The 14,074-nt window shown below is 51.8% G+C and overlaps 1 protein-coding gene across 1 annotated transcript in view; it reads right to left on the reverse strand.

Moving 5' to 3' along the window:
* The window catches only part of NFASC (neurofascin), a 371,015-nt gene that overhangs the window by 196,216 nt on the left and 160,725 nt on the right, over positions 1-14,074 (reverse strand). Inside the window, exons 16-17 of the mRNA XM_086923454.1 lie at positions 8,553-8,597; positions 7,854-7,955 (exon numbers count right to left, since the gene is read on the reverse strand). Of these exons, the coding sequence (XP_086779580.1) occupies positions 7,854-7,955; positions 8,553-8,597 (147 nt within the window). The remainder of the gene's footprint in view (positions 1-7,853; positions 7,956-8,552; positions 8,598-14,074) is intronic.

Below are 14,074 nucleotides of genomic sequence, written 5' to 3' on the forward strand. Positions count from 1 at the left end.
GAAGGTGGATAGGACAGTTGTGAAGTGGCTCAAAGGGAGCGCACATCAGAAAAGTAAGAACCAGGTTCAAGTCCCACTGAGGCATCACGAAGGGAACAGGTGGGAACGTGTGTGTGATGCCCTTCAGAAAACGATTTACAATAGGGGACTTGAACAAAGATGGTTGATCAGGCAGCCTTAGAAAGGCTGAAAGGGCAGAAGGTAGCCCTTGACAGTGCCCAGAGCAGAGCCCGGCTGGGCGAGAGAAAGAAGGAAAAGAAGAACCTCAGAAAGAGGGGCAGAGAGAGTATCCACAGCCTTTGCTGTGCACCATGCCACAAATCTGTTCCACCTGCTGGCGTATACCGACTTTGTGGAGGGATGCCTGGCTTCCAGAATGATATTACAGACTTCAGGAGGCAAGTCAAATGGCCTCAACTGTCGCCGCTTAATCTCAAAGCATGGAGGTAGAGACTGGACGGGTTCGGGTGGAGGACAGCCCACTGTTGCTGCGACAGAAGGTTCTCCTGAAGAGGCAGACGAACCGGGGGATCGACTGACATACTGAGTAGCTCGGGATACCAGTAGCTTCGTGCCCAGTCCGGAGCCACAGGGATGACTTGGGCCCGGTCGCGCCTGATCTTCTTCAGCACTCTGGGCAGAAGTGGTATAGGGGGAAAGGCGTACAACAGACCGCAACTCCACTCGCGACAAAAAGCGCCTCAGAGCGAGTGCCGCCTTGGAAATTCCAACGCGCAGAACTGATGACATTGTGTGTTCTCTTCTGTGGCGAATAGATCTAACCAAGGCTCTCCCCACTGCTGAAAGAGGCCTTGCGCCACTTCCGAGTTCAGACGCCATTCGTGATCCATCATGCACCGACGGCTGGCTCGTCTGCCCTGGCGTTCAGAGAACCTGCCAGGTGTTGAACCACCAAGGTAACGCCCTGATGTTCCAGCCATTGCCAGAGTCGTAGAGCATCCTGGCAAAGGGTCCACGACCCCACCCCGCCCTGTTTGTTGCAGTACCACATGGCGGTGGTGTCTGTGAACACCTACACTACACTCCCTGGGACAGAGGGGAGGACTGCCTTCAGTGCAAGACGAATCGCCCGCAGCTCCAAAAGGTTGATATGGAGCCGGGACTCCGCCAGAGACCAGAGGCCTCTGATCTCTGCCTCTCCCATGTGGCCTCCCCAGCCCTGGAGGGACACGTCCGTCACAACTACGTGCTCCGATTGGGGAAGGGAGAGGGATCTGCCGCTGACCCAATCGCGGTCCGTGAGCCACCACTGCAGCTGTCTCGCAGTGCCCTCCGAGATCAGGACATGGTCGGAGAGGTTGCTCTGGTGCTGGGCCCACTGAAACTTCAGGTCCCACTGCAGAGCCCGCATCCGCCAACGGGCGTGATGCACCAGAAGGATGCAGGAAGCCATCAGCCCCAGAAGCCGCAGCGTCAACCTGACCGAGACTCGGGATAAATGCTGAAAAATCGGAATCAGAGCCTGAATATCGCAAACCCGCTGCTCGGGGGGATAAACCCGAAACTGCGCCGAGTCGAGAACCGCTCCGATGAAGAGGAGCTTTTGAGAGGGGCACAGGTGTGACTTCGGCACGTTGATGGAGAACCCCAGCAGCTGCAGGAGATCCGCCGTTGTCTGGAGGTGGCTGACGACTGTCTGGGGCGAGCCCGCCTTCAACAACCAGTCGTCTAGGTAGGGGAAGACTGAAACCCCTAACCTGCGCAGATGAGCTGCGACCACCGCCATCACTTTCGTGAACACCCGTGAGGCGCTGGTAAGGCCGAAGGGGAGCAAGGTAAACTGAAAGTGCTCGTGGCCTACCATGAACCGCAGGTAGCGCCGGTGGGCCGGCAGGACGGGGATGTGGAAATAAGCGTCCTGCAAGTCCAACGCTACCATCCAGTCTCCTGGGTCCAGTGCAGCTAAGACCTGAGCCAGTGTCAGCATTTTGAACTTCTCCTTCCGGAGGAAGCCGTTGACGTTCCGTAGGTCCAAGATAGGACGTAGGCCCCCTTTGCCCTTCTTGGGTACCAGAAAGTAGTGGGAGTAGCAACCACACCCTACTTGTGGCCCAGGAACGCGCTCGATGGCCCCTTTGGCCAAGAGGGCCGAAACTTCCTCCTGCAGAAGCCGCAAGTGATCCCCCGATACGCGGTGGTATTGCGGTGGCATGGCTGGAGGGGTCGTCTCGAAGGGGAGGGAGTAGCCCCTTCGGACGATTTGCAGCACCCACTTGTCCGATGTGACAGTGCGCCAGTGGGAGTGGTGATGGCGAACCCTGACCCCCACTGGCGTCACATGGCCCTGAAAGCACGGACTAGGAAGGTTTTGAGGCGGATGCTGCGGGGGAAGGTGTGGACTGGCCTTGCCATTGTCCCCGACCGCCTCCACGGCGATTTCCATGGCCACCACCGCGTTGAATGTTAGTCTGCGGTGCGTGGCTGGCAGCACGAGTGGGGGCGCCCCTTCCTTGGCCACGAAAGAAGCGAAAGGCACCCCTTTGCTGGCACGGGGCCGAGAGGCCCAAGGACTTGGCCGTAGCCCTGGAGTCCTTAAAGCGCTCAAGCGCATGGTCTGCCTTGTCGCCAAAGAGGCGACGGCCATCAAACGGCATGTCCATCAGTGTATTCTGGACATCCGCTGAAAAGTTGGCGGACCTCAACCAGGCGTGGCGACGAATCGCCACCGTCGTTGACATCGCTCTTCTCAGTGAATCGGTGGTATCCAGCCCACACCGGATGGAGAAACGTGCCGCATCTCGACCCTCCGCAAGGGCTTGGGCGAGTTTAGCCTTGACCTCCGCCGGGCATTTTGGCAGCACGTCCGCGACCGTGTCCCACAGGGAGTGGGTGTAACGGCCCAAGAGGCATGCGTTGTTGGAAGACGGCAATCCCAAACTAAGGGAGGAGAATATTTTCTTTCCATAATTCTCATACCTCTTGGATTCCCGATTAGGCGGAGCCGAGGGGAATGCGGTCTGGGAATTAGAGGCCTGGATGACCAGGCTCTCGGGGGTTGGGTGGGTGGAAAGGAAACAAGGGTCGCCCAGGGCCGGCGGTGGCGTCTGGCCCCGTTCCTATCTACAGGCTGGCCTGTAGCGGGCCTGGGCCAAGTGCCCAAAAGAACGTCAGTCAAGGCCTCATTAAACGGCAGCAGAGGCTCAGTTGAGCTTGACGGTGGTTTAAGGACCTCAGTGAGGAGATTAGTCCTCACGGGCGCGACGGGGAGCTCAAGGCCCAAGGCCTTGTCTGCCCGCGTCAACATCACACCGAAGGTTGCCCCCTCCTCCGAAGCCACAGTAGGAGGTGAGACAAAACCAGTGTCTGGCGAAGTGTCCAGACCACTGACATCCCCAAGTCCACCTGTCCAGTCCTTCTGGGACTGACACTCACGTGTCAGAGGGTCCTCAGACCCCTCCCAATACTCCTCATCACCCATCTCCTGATAATCAGGGTTGTCAAAGGACGGGGCCGGTTCATTGAAGTAGAACTTCCCAAGCGGCGTCGAGAGCGGCGCCCAGCGGCGCCGCTCCGACACTGGAACCGGGTCGAGGGAGGAATTGGCGACGGCGCCGTCCGAGGGCTGACACCTGTGGAACCGGCGCCGGTGAGGTCGTCAGGTCGACCGGCGACGATCCGGAAGCGGATCCAGTGGGGCTCTGCGGCGCCGGGCCCGAAGGCGGCGGCGTCGGGCCGAAGCACCCGCCGGCGTCGGGGCCGAAGCACCCGACCCGCTAGGTACCCCAGACGGGTCCGCTGGGCCCGAAGGCGCCGCGGAACCCGCCGGAGGAGTGAGGGACCTCATGGCCATGAGGAAGCGCTCGATCTCCTCCGGCGTCGCTTGCTGCCCAGGGACCGAAGGGTATGGGGCAGGTCGCAAAGCCCGCGACTCCGACGGAGCCGCATGGGCGCATGGGCGGTGTCACCCGAACCCCCGGCAGCATCGCGCGAGCATCGGGGGGGAATCGGAAGAGTGATGACATCTCTTCGACTTCTTGTGCTTACCTGACGACGACTTCGACCCTGAGGAGTGATGTCGACTCCCGGAGCTATGATGGCTCCGCCCCCGCGACCGGTCCCTCGACCTCCGTCCAGACCGGGACCTCTCACGGCGCGGGGCCGACTGCCGGAGCTCAAGCAGCTTGTGGGACCGCTCCCGCCTAGCTTTCAAGGTTAAGGCCCGACAGTCAGAGCAGGTCTTGTCGTCATGATCGACGCCGAGACAGTGGAGGCACCGACGGTGAGGGTCGGTGACCGACATCAGTCGGTCGCAGTCCCCACAAGGCTAAAAACCTGGCATCCCTATCGGCACCGATCGGAGTCGAAGATCGAAAAATGATCAAAAAGATCTCAAAAAGTTTAGTCAAAAAGTGACTAAGGTACTACTTTTTCCGGATCTGCGCTGCTGGCGCGTAAAAAAGAACTGATTTCAGCACGCAGAGGCGGTGTCTAAGTACTCCAACAACGTCATCACGGCGCCCACGACGCCGACGACGGACGCGGAGCCGCAGACGACGCCTACCGACTCGCAAGGGTACTGCTACGCAAAAATCTCCGGATCCAGTCTGACGCCTGGGGATATTCTAAGGTAAGGAACTATCACTAACATGTCTTTTTCAGATATAGTGAATTTCAGTGGTTTTTAGTTTTAGTTTTGCAACCCTTACTGCACGTTACTTGTGTTTTCCAGTGAATATCAGAGGACCATAACTTCAATGTAACATTTGTTTTGTGAATTTCTTTTTTTTATATCATATATTGCTGTTCACACATTTTGGCTGTGGCTAGTAGAGAACAGTTCCAGTCTCAGTAAAAAACGTTTGCAGATATATTGATAACCATTACAGACCATGGCTTACACATATGTGCAGCAGGGTCTGACTACATATCCTATTTTTATGGTAAGCCCCGGTATCCTAACTATACCAATGGACTGAATGTGTAGAATCCGTTCTCAAAGCTACACATACTGCACAGAGTAGGGGTAGGCTGCAGGCCGGAGGTGAGCTTCACAGACTAAAGGGGACTGGATGTGCATGATCTTAAGCACAATAGTCCACAGGCAGCCTTTTGCTCTGCGCAGCAGAGAGTGGGATGCAGAGTTGTGATCTCTGCCCAGTCTCTGCAATCCATCCTTCATGTGTGTATAATGCCCACAATTGACAGCCTTTGATTGTCTGTTTTTTAAGTGAGACTAGTGCTGTCAAAGCTGAAAACTGCATGGACTACAGCCAGGCCCTGTGACCCAACCTCTGTAGCGATTAGACACCCATTGCAGACCATGGGCAATGGGAGTAGCTGCAGTGCTTGGCATGTGTAGATTCTGCAACAACATCTAATATTTGTTTTATATTTGAAACAGCATCTGTGCCCTTTCATTTTTTTTTTCAGGACTTAGGTACCAAGAATTTAAATGCTGCCAGCTTAGTATGTTTATTCTAGAAGCGAGCGGAGAGGAGAGGTGGGAAAGAAAAAGTAGTGCTGTAAAACAAAACATGTTGCTAATAATGAAAAGATCAATGTAGCAGGGGCAGTCCGCAGGAAGGAAACAAAACAGCCACAAGGTGGGACGAATGGGCACCTTTCAATGGATTTTGCAAAGGCAGACTAAGCAACCAATGAAAATGCAGTGGGCGTGTCAAAGCCCCCCAGAGGATTTACAGAATGCCTTGCAGAGCAGCACATGCATGCTGCATCTAGGCTTAACCTAAAAAGGAGTGGATCATGTTTGTGGTGGGTGGGTGTTTGGGGCAGAATAGAGAGCAGGTGGGTGGGACGGGGCAGTTGGGACGGAGCAGCAGGGATGGGACAGCAACATGTAGTTGAAACAACAGGGAGCATGCGGGTTAGGAGATAGCAGAAATGAGTAATTGGTAGGTGGGATATGAACACAGCACTTATCAAAGAAGAGCAGGCAGGTTGGAGGAGGAAGCAGCACTCGAGGGAGAAGCACATGAGCGAAAAAGCAACACCGGTGTTAGAAGCAAGCGCAACACGGAGGGGGGTGTGTGAGAAGTGCACAGGGGAGAGACAGCAACATGGATAGTAGTAGAGTGGGGAGGAGAGATCCATAAGGGATACAACTAGAAAACACATGCACTCTCATGGTATGCTTAACCAAAAAGAAAACATAGTGCCTGCCAAGTAAGCAGCGGAGGGACACAAGTGATGAGAGTATGCTCCAGGGAAGGGACAATTCAGAAAGAAGAAGAAAAGCCCCTACAAAATAACAAACTTCAGATGCATGAGCATTCTAACACGCACAATGACATTCTGTAACTTTAAGGACCATCCCTATAGTGAAGATAAACACAATAAATACTCTTCATGAAATACTCCTGGAAATGGGTCCCACAATGTTATTTTCTAATTTGCAGGCTGAAACTGACAGAGACGAAGACATTCTTATTGTTTTATTTCTACTGCACACACTTTGAATGTAATTGCCTACAGGCGCAATGGGGTGTGCCTACTGAGGATAGGGAGAAATGGCAAACCTAGTTGAAGAGATGTGTAAGTGGGGCATCAGTGAATTTCAAACAACTTGTCTCTTTACAGAGAATTGTGGAAGAACGTGTACTTGCTCTGATACAGTCAGATAGACTTCTGCCGGATTTGATAGAGCGAATAATGGCATCCGTAGGTTAACGGCTGTGAACAGTCAAATGTCTAAGAGTAAAGGAGGTATCCTGGCATTTAGAGTGCATGGGAAAGATCAAAGAGCAATCTGCCATTGCCCAAAAACACGTGGATCTTTGCTGCAAACAAGAGCATCCAGTTACCTCCAAAAACTTGCCAACTTTGACATTCTGCTGAGAAACCTCCTCTTGTGAACAAATAGGTCCTGAATATTCTCTGTTTCGCACCGTTTCCTACGAATTCATTTTTATCTCATGTACGTTTATTTCTTCTATATGCTTACCAAAGAAATACTGTACGTGGAAAGACGATCTGCTTTCAGTGCAACCATTATGAACAGACACTTTTGCAAGGGTGTGTCTGGTGCAAGCCATCATTACATTTGGAAAGAAGGCTTTGTGCCAGCACTCAACCTAATCAGCTTGTCTCACTTTTTGTACGTTTGGGCCTCCAGTAAGGATCTGATATACACTGCTTTCTTATCTAAGCTTACCAGAGGAACACTGTAAGGTAAGCGCAATCTGTTTGCTGTTCAACTATTATGAAGAGCAAGTATTGTGAAGAGCAAGAGACGTAAAGATGAGTTTCGCTGGTGCATGCCACTATCAGATACATCTGGAAAGTAGCTTATGTGGCTGCACACAAGAAACCCAGATTGTTTCTCATTTTGTACGTTTGGGCCTCCAAGTACGGGCATGGCAGAAGGGGATTCTTTTTTATTTAATTTTCACGTAACATTAAATCAATTGGAGTTTGGCAGTTTACCATTCATTTAGCTACTTTTGGGCATTCATGACGCACCCTTTAGCTACTTTAGGCGCACTAGAACAATATAGAAAATCTAAGTATGCCACCTAGTTAGCAGTTCATTTTTCATAAATAGTCATTTCTAGAGTACTTCGACAAGAGAGGGTCTCTGTAGGATGACCACCAGGAATATAAAAACCTGTGTCAGGCTTGTCCTTTCATTTGATGCTGTAGGAAATACTCTCATCGGTTATGCCAGTTTCACACTGTGAATGGGCTGTTTTGTCAGTCAAAGCTCCTAGTGACCTGGAATTGGCTACTGTTCTCTTTAAGCATCAGACTGATGTACAATAAAGCTGTTCCTAATTTGGAGTGTCTCCTTGTTGGCCACTCTGCACAGTCATCTTTCATCAGCAACTTATTTTAAATAGAGATAAAATGGATCTCAAGTCAGGGTTCACACTGACCTGTAATGGGGCTGTTATTGTCATCTCCAGGAATCCACGTCAGCCGCACACTCCTCTCCGCCAAGTCAGTCAGCTCCAAGTCCCGTGGGCGATCAGGTCTATCTACAAACCGAAAGAAGGGATACACAGACAGACAAATATGTATGATTGGTAATTATTACCACAAAGCACTTTTTAAAATCTACAAGTGATGGGAATTATGCCATATGTATAAGACATAATTCATTAGATCTATATAATTCTGTAAATTATGAATTTTAATCAACTGGAAGCGTAAAAAATATAGGTGTATATAAAAGTACACAATATATCAAATGTGCATTAAGTCTTAAAGTCTCACAAATAAACACCGGTTAAAATTCATACAAATGCCAGTTAAACCAACATTTGACAATCAGAAGAGAACCATACATTCCCATATTTGTAATAGTTCTACAGGTGACATTAGGAGAAGAGGTTTTCTCTATGTTGAGGATATTGTCATGCTACGGTATACACATGTCGTTCAATTGCATTTCACAGTCATCTCGCCTAAAGTCAGTCAGTCTCAGGCATATTACACTGTCTATAGGTGCCACTCACGAATTGCATGGCACATGGTTGTACAGTTGTTGTAAAATGCTTTACACATGCACATGCATGTCACAGTAAGGTTGTGCAGACACCAGTCAGGAGAATCAGTGTAGCCAGAAATATTACCTTTGGGTAGGGCAGTCATGCGACTAGTTGGAGAAGAAGGTACTGCTGCAAGGTAAGACGCAGGTTAAATGTTACATGTTAGTTCACTGTGTAAAAGGTTTGATACGATTAATAGGAAATCAAGGCAAATTAGTTTCTGAAACAACTTAAAGATATCAGATCATTTATTTGAATTAATATATTTAAGTACAAAATAGATGTTTGTTATTGGGATTAGGAGGAATCAGGGGACAGCTGTTGTGGCTTGGGTAGAATTAAAGGTCAATAAAAAAAAGATATACTCTCTACGGAAAACCCATTTCCGCCTCCAATCTGGGAGTCAACTCCAGAGAGCAAAGAAGGGAGAACACATTAATACGCTTTTGATGGTAACGGAGGGATGTGTTCTTAAGCCAATGGGGAATACAAATGCTTCCAGGGCAAAGTAAAAACATCTGGAAATAATGCATTAGTTCTCTCCTAGACCCTTCCAAAGCATCAAACAATTCTTCTCCCTCCCACCCTCCAAGGTTAACTGATCAGAGTTGAAAAGCAAACACCTCTTTATCCTGGACACGTGGAGACTCCATGTGTGAAATCTAAAACCTGATTATGAACTTGGGAAAATACTGCAAACTCATCCTCTTATTGTGAGAGAATAAGAATAAGGAATTTTACAAAAAGGTTATGATATGACAGTCATGGTGGTAAGCCCACTTAAGCATTGAAACTAAGTCAATTTAGGATTGGACAGGCTACATTGTCCATTGAGGACTCATGATTTGAGTGCATCACACAATACAGATGGTAAATTACTACTTACTTGTAATCCTAATTCTCCACTATAGAAATCTTCACTTAATGCTTAAAACGTCAATAGACCCACCTCTCTGGAAGAGGGTGAGAATGGAGTAAGTAAGTGTAGTATAGAGATGTCCATGCATATAAATGTATAATGAAGAACTGCAACAGGCACCCGGGGAGACCGGTGGGCGCATGTGAACCTCGACCCTGCTCAAGGGCCAGGTCGCTCCCTTGCCGCCACAGCACCACCCGTGCGCGCTCTCCCCCGCTGCTGCCGCTCCTGACTGGGGTCCGAGCCTCCTGTGCTCAGCTCAGCCAGTGGTTGGTTCGTTTTTTCACCCACTGTTCTTTCTGACTGCTGCCTTCTGTATCCCCTCTTGCCTCTGTACCCCTTGGCTGCACCCCTCAGCCCCCCCCCCAAACCCCTACTCTTGCCTTCTGTGCCCACGGTTCCCGCCGCTTCCCCCGCGGCCACGCCACCCCGCTCCTAGCTGCTCCTCCCTCCCTCTTTGTGTCTTATGGCGACAACCGCCCGGACGCGCACAGCGGGCGTGCCAAAGGCAAGCCCTTCTGCGCTCGGACCCCGCCCAGTGCCAGGACCCCTGGACACCGCACACTCCACGACGCCAGACTCCGATATGACGCCAACACCCTCCACGCTCTCAACACCGGCCGAGACCACCGCTGCTTCCATGCCGCCCCGAAACGCACCCACGGGCCCTTCTCCTGCCACACCTCACATCTGCAGCTTCACCTGCAACAGAAACACCAAACCTCCAAGGACCGGACCCAACCACATCCGATGCATACTCCTAAACACCCGCTCTGCACGCAAACACGATATCGAGCTCTGGGACCTGCTCAACACCTCCGCCCCAGACGTCGCCTTCCTGACCGAGACCTGGTGGAACGACTCCTCGGCACCTGACATCGCCAAAGCCATCCCGGACGGCTACAAGATCTCCCGCAGAGACCGCACCAATGGAACCGGAGGAGGAATAGCCATGGTCCACAAGTCCACCCTCCAGGTCCACACCCTCGCAGACGACCCCCTCAACTCTGCCGAACACCTGCACTTCCGGATTCACACCGACCCCAACACCACCCTCAGAGGAACACTCGTCTACAGACACCCCGGACCACGGGCCCTGTTCAGCGACTCCATCGCCGACCTCGCCAGTACCGACGCACTCGCCTCCACGGACTACATCCTCCTCGGGGACCTGAACTTCCACCTCGAGAACAACAACAATGCCAACTCCACCACCATGATCGACAACCTCGCCAACCTCGTCACTGAACCCACCGACGCCGCCGGCCACACGCTCGATCCCGTCTTCTCCACTAGCACCCACATCACCTTCAACAACACCACCAAACTCCACTGGACGGACCACCGCTGCATCCACTTCACCTTCAAGAAACCAACCATGCACCACCGCACCCAACAGCAACCCCGCTGCTGCTGGAACAAAGTCACAGAGGACCAACTGACCTCCACCCTCACCCAGAACCCACCCACCGACCCAGACGCCGCTGCCCGTAACCTCAGACAGTCGATCGACGACTGTGCCAACATTATTGCCCCTCTCAAGTAACCCTTTACCAACCACCCCAGCAAGAAAGCCGCCTGGTTCACCGAAGAACTCCAGACCTCCAAACGGACATGCCGGAAGCTGGAGAAGAAATGACTCCACGACCGCACACCAGACAGGCACGCAGCCCACAAGGACGCCATCCGCAGACATCACCACCTCATCAGAACTGCCAAGAGATCTTCCTTCAAAGCCCGCTTGGATAACAACGCACACGACAGCAAAGAGCTCTTCACCATAGTGAGGGAACTCTCCATCCCCAGCACCAACACCAACGACATCCCTCCCTCGCAAGAGCTGTGCGACTCACTAGCCACCTTCTTCCATCGCAAGATCGCCGACATCCACAACAGTTTCAACAACCCATCCTCTCCAACCACGACAGACCCCACCCCTTACGCCACCTGCACCAACCAGCTGACCTCCTGGATCCACTTCAACGACGATGAGACGCGCAAGGTCATGAACTCCATCCACTCAGGATCTCCATCTGACCCCTGCCCGCACCATGTCTTCAACAAAGCAGAATCTACCAGGTCATCAACATCTCCTTCGACACAGCGACATTCCCGGAAAGCTGGAAGCACGCCGAAATCAACAACCTCCTCAAGAAGCCCAAGGCAGACCCCAAGGACCTCAAGAACTTCCGGCCCATCTCCCTGTTCCCCTTCCCGGCGAAGGTCATCGGGAAAATCGCCAACATGCAGCTGACCCGCCACCTCGAGGACCACAACATCCTAGACCCATCGCAGTCAGGTTTCAGACGAAACCACAGCACCGAGATAGCTCTCATCGCCGCCACAGACGACATCCAGCGCCAACTAGACAACGATGAAACCTCAGCTCCCTGGACCTGTCAGCCACCTTCGACATGGTCTGCCACTGCACACTAAGAACACGCCTTCAAGAAGCCGGAATCCAGGAGAAGGCCCTGGACTGGACCACGTCCTTCCTCTCCGACAGAACCCAGAGAGTCCGCCTCCCAGCCTTCTGATCCGAAGCCACTGACATCATCTGCAGCGTACCCCAGAGCTCATCCTTCAGCCCGACCCTGTTCAACGTCTACATAGCCCCCCTCGCACAAGCGGCCCGACAGCACGGCCTGAACATCATCTCCTACACCGACGACACCCAGCTCATCCTCTCCCTCACCAAGGACCTGCACACCGCCCAGACCAACCTTCACAAGGGCATGAAGGCCGTCGCCGAGTGGATGAGGAGCAGCCGCCTGAAACTGAACTCGGACAAGACGGAAGTCCTCATCCTCGGCCCCACCCCCTCTGCCTGGGCCAACTCCTGGTGGCCGACCTCACTGGGAACAGCACCAACACCCATGGACCACGCACGCAACCTAGGATTCATCCTCGACTCCTCCCTCTCCATGTCAAAACAGGTCACCGCCGTCTCCTCTTCCTGCTACAACACCCTTCGCATGCTTCACAGGATCTACAAGTGGATCCCGACCGACACCAGAAGAACGGTGACCCACGCCCTCGTCAGCAGCAGGCTGGACTACGGCAACGCACTCTACGCAGGAACCCCGACCAAACACCTACAAAGGTTGCAACGCATCCAGAACGCCTCCGCCCACCTGATACTCAACATCCCGCGACGCAGCCACATCACCTCTCACCTTAGAGACCTGCACTGGATCCGCGTCAACAAGAGGATCACCTTCAAGCTCCTCACCCATGCAAACAAGGCACTTCACAAAACTGGACCAGCCTACCGAAACAACAGACTCAACTTCTACACCCCTGCCTGCCAAATCCGCTCCGCAAGCCTCGCACTCACCACCGTACCGCGCATCCAAAGAACAACCTCCGGCGGCAGATCCTTCTCCTTCCTCACCGCCAAGACCTGGAACACCCTCCCCACCCATCTGCGGCAGACCCAGGACCTGCTCACCTTGTGGAAACTCCTCAACACCTGTAGCAGTTCAAAAGGTGGATCCATGAGCCTTGTGAGAACAATGTTGAGATTCCACACTGGGGCAGGAGGAATACTTGGTGGAATTACCTTTTTCAAGCCTTCCATGAAGGCTTTCATTACTGGAACTCTGAATAGTGACAGATGTTGTCTATTCTGTAAGTACGCAGCTACTGCTGTAAGGTGCAAACAAATAGACGTATACGCCAGTCCTGTTTGATGTAAATGTAACAACTAACAAATAATGTTTTGTATGGAAGCATCTAAAGAAATGATTTTGTTGTTATTGCAGTATACATCACATCTTTTCCACTTTGCTGCATAGTAAGCTCTGGTGGTACGCTTCCTTGCTTCTTTTAGAATATTCAAACAGTCTGGTGGTAGATTTAAATTACCAAAAGCTATTACTTAAGGAGCCAGATTGCTAAACTCAGTTCTTTGGGTGTCGGACTTCTTCATGGTTCTGTGTGAGGAGACTGGAGGTAAGGTGCAGTTTTTGATGTGGAACTAGTAACAGCTCCAACAGGGTGGTGTACCATGGTTGACAGGCTCATGTTTGAGCTACCAGAATTAGTGTGAGGGATATTTTCCCGAGTTTCCGAAACACCCATGGATTGAGCAGGAGAGGCAAAAAAGCACAGGCAAATATCCCTGACCATTTCATCCATAGAGCATTGCCATTTGAGAGCGGGTGTTGGAACCAGGAGCCGCAGTTTGGGCATTTTGCATTTTTGGTTGTGCGAATAAGTCTATATGAGGAAATCCCCATTGTTGGAAGTACGGAAGGAGAACGTGGGGGTGAAGTTCCCACTCTTGAATTTGCTGTCTTCTCCTGCTGAGGAAATCGGCAATTTGATTGGTAACTCCTGGGAGATGTTCTGCCAGAAGATAAATCTTGTGATGGATCGCCCAATACCAAATGGCTTGAGCAAGTGTTGACAGTTGGAGAGTGTGTGTTCCCGTCCTTGCTTCTGCACATAATACATTGATGTCATGTTGTCCGATCGGACTAGGATAGTTTTTAGCTATGAGGTGAGTTTGAAAAGCTTTGAGGGCCAGAAAAACAGCTAAAAGCTTTAGATAGTTGATGTGGAAAGCCTTGTGCCGTTTGCTCCACATGCCTTGTATCGTGTGACCGTTGAGATGAGCCCCCCCAAACGGTTAGAGATACGTCTACTGTGAGCCTGATCAGTGGAATAGGGTCGATGAAAGAAA

The sequence above is a fragment of the Lissotriton vulgaris genome, chromosome 5 (genome assembly GCF_964263255.1).
Source record: "Lissotriton vulgaris chromosome 5, aLisVul1.2, whole genome shotgun sequence".
Taxonomy (NCBI): domain Eukaryota; kingdom Metazoa; phylum Chordata; class Amphibia; order Caudata; family Salamandridae; genus Lissotriton; species Lissotriton vulgaris.